Source organism: Asparagus officinalis, chromosome 4 (assembly GCF_001876935.1).
Source record: "Asparagus officinalis chromosome 4, Aspof.V1, whole genome shotgun sequence".
Taxonomy (NCBI): domain Eukaryota; kingdom Viridiplantae; phylum Streptophyta; class Magnoliopsida; order Asparagales; family Asparagaceae; genus Asparagus; species Asparagus officinalis.
In genome coordinates, this window is record NC_033797.1 from 12,672,584 (window position 1) to 12,676,464 (window position 3,881).

Sequence of the window (3,881 nt, forward strand, 5' to 3'; positions counted from 1 at the left end):
ATGCCATAAACCAAGCAACCTTTATGTTACTTTTTTTATCCTATGGGATTTAACTCCTTGTTCTATTAAAAATTGGTATTTATTGTGCTCAGGTATGTCTATGTTAATAATTACTTTCCTTCTGTTGGTTGGCTGCTAGTTTTGTAGCATTCAACCATGTAATTCTGGAGGAAGGCTTTAAATCATATATGTGAGTTTCTGTTTCATTTATAAAAAAGGATATGCATTTATATTTTCCTGTTCAATTTTATCTCACTTGTACCTATTCGTTGAAGTTGTAGTTATTGTAACAATATATAAACTGTTAATATATGTATCGCATATTCGAGTAAAAGAAGGTATTGTCTCTTACTATCCATCTTACACCCGGAGTGCTAGACATGCCCACGTGGCGCCTCACAAAAGAAGTTTGATGAGTAAACCTGAACCTAGAGGGGTCTGCGAAAAAAGAAATCTGAATGTCAATAATGAAAGAAAGAACAATTTCAAAAATGCAAATGTATAAAATATTTCTATCATGTATTTCCGAAATAAAACCTACCATTAGAAACTTGATATTCTAGTGAGGCAGTCTCTGCTTCCCAAGCTTTCCATCTCCTCATCTATCAATCAGAAGTAAACAATTTGTTGACCTTGAGTTTTAAACAGTTGAATTTTGGGTATATAAAATTTCATTTTCTTATCTAAGTTTTCATTATATGGGATAGCTTACTTTTGCTTTTCCTAAAGCCATTGTGAGAACGCTATACAGAACATGGAATACAGCAAGTACAAAGATAAATATATGCAACTGATGTATTCCAGTTTGTGAGATCAGTTGTACTTTATCCTGCAAAATCAACAAAATTGAGATTAATAATAATCGCAAGCTCATTAGGACTCTTTGGTACGTAAAGCAAAAGAATTTGCTAGGAGACAGATCAGAGTTACGAAACATTTCTATATACCTTGCTTTTTAGCAAACCTATGTTTGTTTGTTATTGTTTATTTTTGTATGTTCATCCTCTGAGTTCATAAGTAGGGTATCTCCTGACCTCTTCCTTATCATTTATTACATGTTAGAGCTTTCTTTTGACTCGTGACATCTCTCATCACAAACAGATGCTCTCTACATGTTGAAAGATTGCAAATTGCGCATGTTTACCATAATAAAATTCATATATAAGCAACATAAATTAAAATGATCATATATAAACTAAAAGCTCTAGGACAAATTTTAAGCTGAAAGCTGCAACTGAAGAATGTAACTATATGACAAAAATGAGTATGATTATAATTCGAACAATAATGCTTATTTGTATAGATGGGTGATATTTTCCTTACTTTATACTTGGAGCAATGATCAATCACTGTCCCTGCTAGAACACGGCGCCAGTGTCCATCATCATTGAGCGAGAGTAATTTTCTCCTGTTGTCATGGTCATCATCATCATTATCATTATCGTTATCATGTTTACCCTCGCATGGGAGCATAATTTTCCCTGCTTTAGCAGGGATGCATATTTTGGAAATTTGATCTTGTCCAACAGTAAGCAGCAGGGATATGAAACCCAAAAGCATCAACTCTGCATGTCACATAAATTAGTTTGTTAGGTAGATTAACTCAAAAAAAATTGAAAAGGGAAAATGCAGTTTTTGGTTTAACAAAAGAGATGACCGTGAAGGATGTTTGTGTTCTTTTGGGTATTATGATGAACCCCCTAGTTTGGCCAATTATTATGAAACCCCCAGTGTTATCTTTTGATTACAGAACCCCCTCCAGTTAAAAAAATCTGTTAATATCCAATTAAAATAGCATGTGCAAGTCAAATGCACTGTTATATTCCAAAGTTGTCCTCTTGTTCCTCTTAACATAGTTCCCATTTCTCCCATTGCTTTCTAAATGTAGACCATGGCTAGAATTGATTTTCTCTTGCTTTCAAGTTCCAACTAAACGACTCACTGAAATTGCATAGAAGATCAAACTATGTTATGAAGATGAAACCTTGGCGTAAGCTTCTGGCAGTAAGAAAAAGATATTCCTAAGGTGTCAAGTTCTTCTTGATGTTTTTGGTTGCCACTTCAGATTAGTGCCGGTTAGTGTCAGTTTCGTGTTGAAAAGGAACGTGACACTATACGAAGAAGCTATAGATGGACAACAACGGGTCCAATGCATTTTGAAAAGGAATCTGTGGATTGTTGTAGAGTAGTTAATATGCATCGCCACCAACAACAAAACATACACACACCCAAAAAAAAGAAAAAGATGCAGGCTTTTTCATGGGTTAGCTCATTGATCAAAGTAGTGTAGTTCCATTCTTACAAGCTTTGTAAATCCCGTGTCAGGTCAGTTTCACCTCAGGAATGGATTTTTTGTTATGTCACAAAATCAGTCTATAGGATACGATCAGATAAACCAACGTCCCGTATCCGGCCACGAAGCCGAATAAGATAAGCATGACTGGAAGATCCCCTCGAGCGGCATGGTTGCCTGTCCCTAGCTTAGGATCAATCACCTTCATCTCGTCCAACACCACGGGTGAAGGCACGACCGTTCATTAGGATTATTCTCTCCACGCCCTCTCCTGCCATCCTAACTACCAGTCTACCACAGCCTATAACAGAGGGATATGTGGTATTCAGCTGCAGAGGAAGTTTCCTCTCAGCTTACCTGGATTGACAAGATGACGCCACGTGGACTTTCCTTTATCCTTGATCTACCCCTTCCAAGTTGGTATAAAAAAGGTAACAGTGGTAAGCTAAGCCTATGATACGGGTGTATCTTCTTCTTTGTTTCAGGAGCTTAGCGATCCTCATAGGAGCTTGAGGATAGACGATTCTCATGGTAGCTTGAGAATAAAAGCGTCAGGTTGAATCGTGAAGCGAAACGACGGAGTGCGAAATCAAAGCGTGTAGTTTTCAGTTCATAAGTCGACTTCAGGTTTGCATAAGACGACTTATAAGTCGACTTGAGGTTTGCATGAGTCGACTTACGAAACCCACTCCAGTTATCAAAAAGTTAATGTTGAGTCAACTTATGAAAGCATAAGTCGACTTAAGGGGGTCTTTGCATGTTTGTGCGCGTTTTCGACTGTTTATAAGTCGACTTACAGAACCCGTAAGTCGATTTATAACGGGTTGGGCTGTTTTTCCAGGTTCCTGCTGGGATTTGGTTTATAGGGTTTGTATAAATTAAAACTCTATTATTTAGGGATTCCCTAACCAGAATTTGGGGAAAATGGAGATTAGAGAGGATTGTTCTCTATTCTAGAGAGATCATGAGAGAGATTTGTAAAACAATTGATACTCATAATCTAGAGAATGTATTTTTCTTCGTCAAAACTGAATTGTCTTGTGTTTTAGAAGGTATTTTTCTTCATCAAAACTGAATTGTCTTCTTCTTAACCCACCTTTGATAATTCCGCAATCAAAGGTGCTCGCACGACAACTCGTATCAGCCTAGGTCTAATTTCATTCTCAAATAAAGGCCATAGCAAAAGGGAAGTAGAATTGCTTATAGCTTCATATTCTCATATATATATACCTGCTTTGATCTTCTCCAAGGCTTCATTCATAGCCTTCTTATGCCGTTTGTGAAACCACTACATGTAACAAGAACAAGCAACAACACAAACATTAATTACCACAAACTTAATTAAGGTCTCAAAACGCGAACACAAAAAAAAAAAAAACTTGTAGATCGAACTCTCACGTGTCCGAGACTATGAATGCCGTGCTCCATGAGCATAGATATGACCACCATCACTAAGCACACCAGCGCCACCGCCCACGTCGGTGTCTCGGTAAGCGGCCGGTCTCCAGCATTTCCGGCCATCTCTCTCTCTAGATCTCTCTCCCCCTACTTCTCGCTCTAAAATGCAGGAAGGAGACCAGCTAAGAGG

General features: G+C 37.7%; 1 protein-coding gene across 3 annotated transcripts in view; it reads right to left on the reverse strand.

Moving 5' to 3' along the window:
• The window catches only part of LOC109836654 (MLO protein homolog 1-like), a 7,102-nt gene extending 3,221 nt beyond the window's left edge, over positions 1 to 3,881 (reverse strand). For 2 of the 3 annotated variants that reach the window (XM_020404626.1, XM_020404625.1), the window contains exons 1-6: positions 3,692 to 3,881; positions 3,524 to 3,581; positions 1,324 to 1,565; positions 713 to 829; positions 542 to 602; positions 353 to 438 (exon numbers count right to left, since the gene is read on the reverse strand). In XM_020404626.1, the coding sequence (XP_020260215.1) occupies positions 353 to 438; positions 542 to 602; positions 713 to 829; positions 1,324 to 1,565; positions 3,524 to 3,581; positions 3,692 to 3,814 (687 nt within the window). In that variant the 5' untranslated portion in view covers positions 3,815 to 3,881. Of the gene's footprint in view, positions 1 to 352; positions 439 to 541; positions 603 to 712; positions 830 to 1,323; positions 1,566 to 2,302; positions 2,510 to 3,523; positions 3,582 to 3,691 lie in introns of those variants that run through there. The other variant, XM_020404627.1, reaches the window with a different exon arrangement.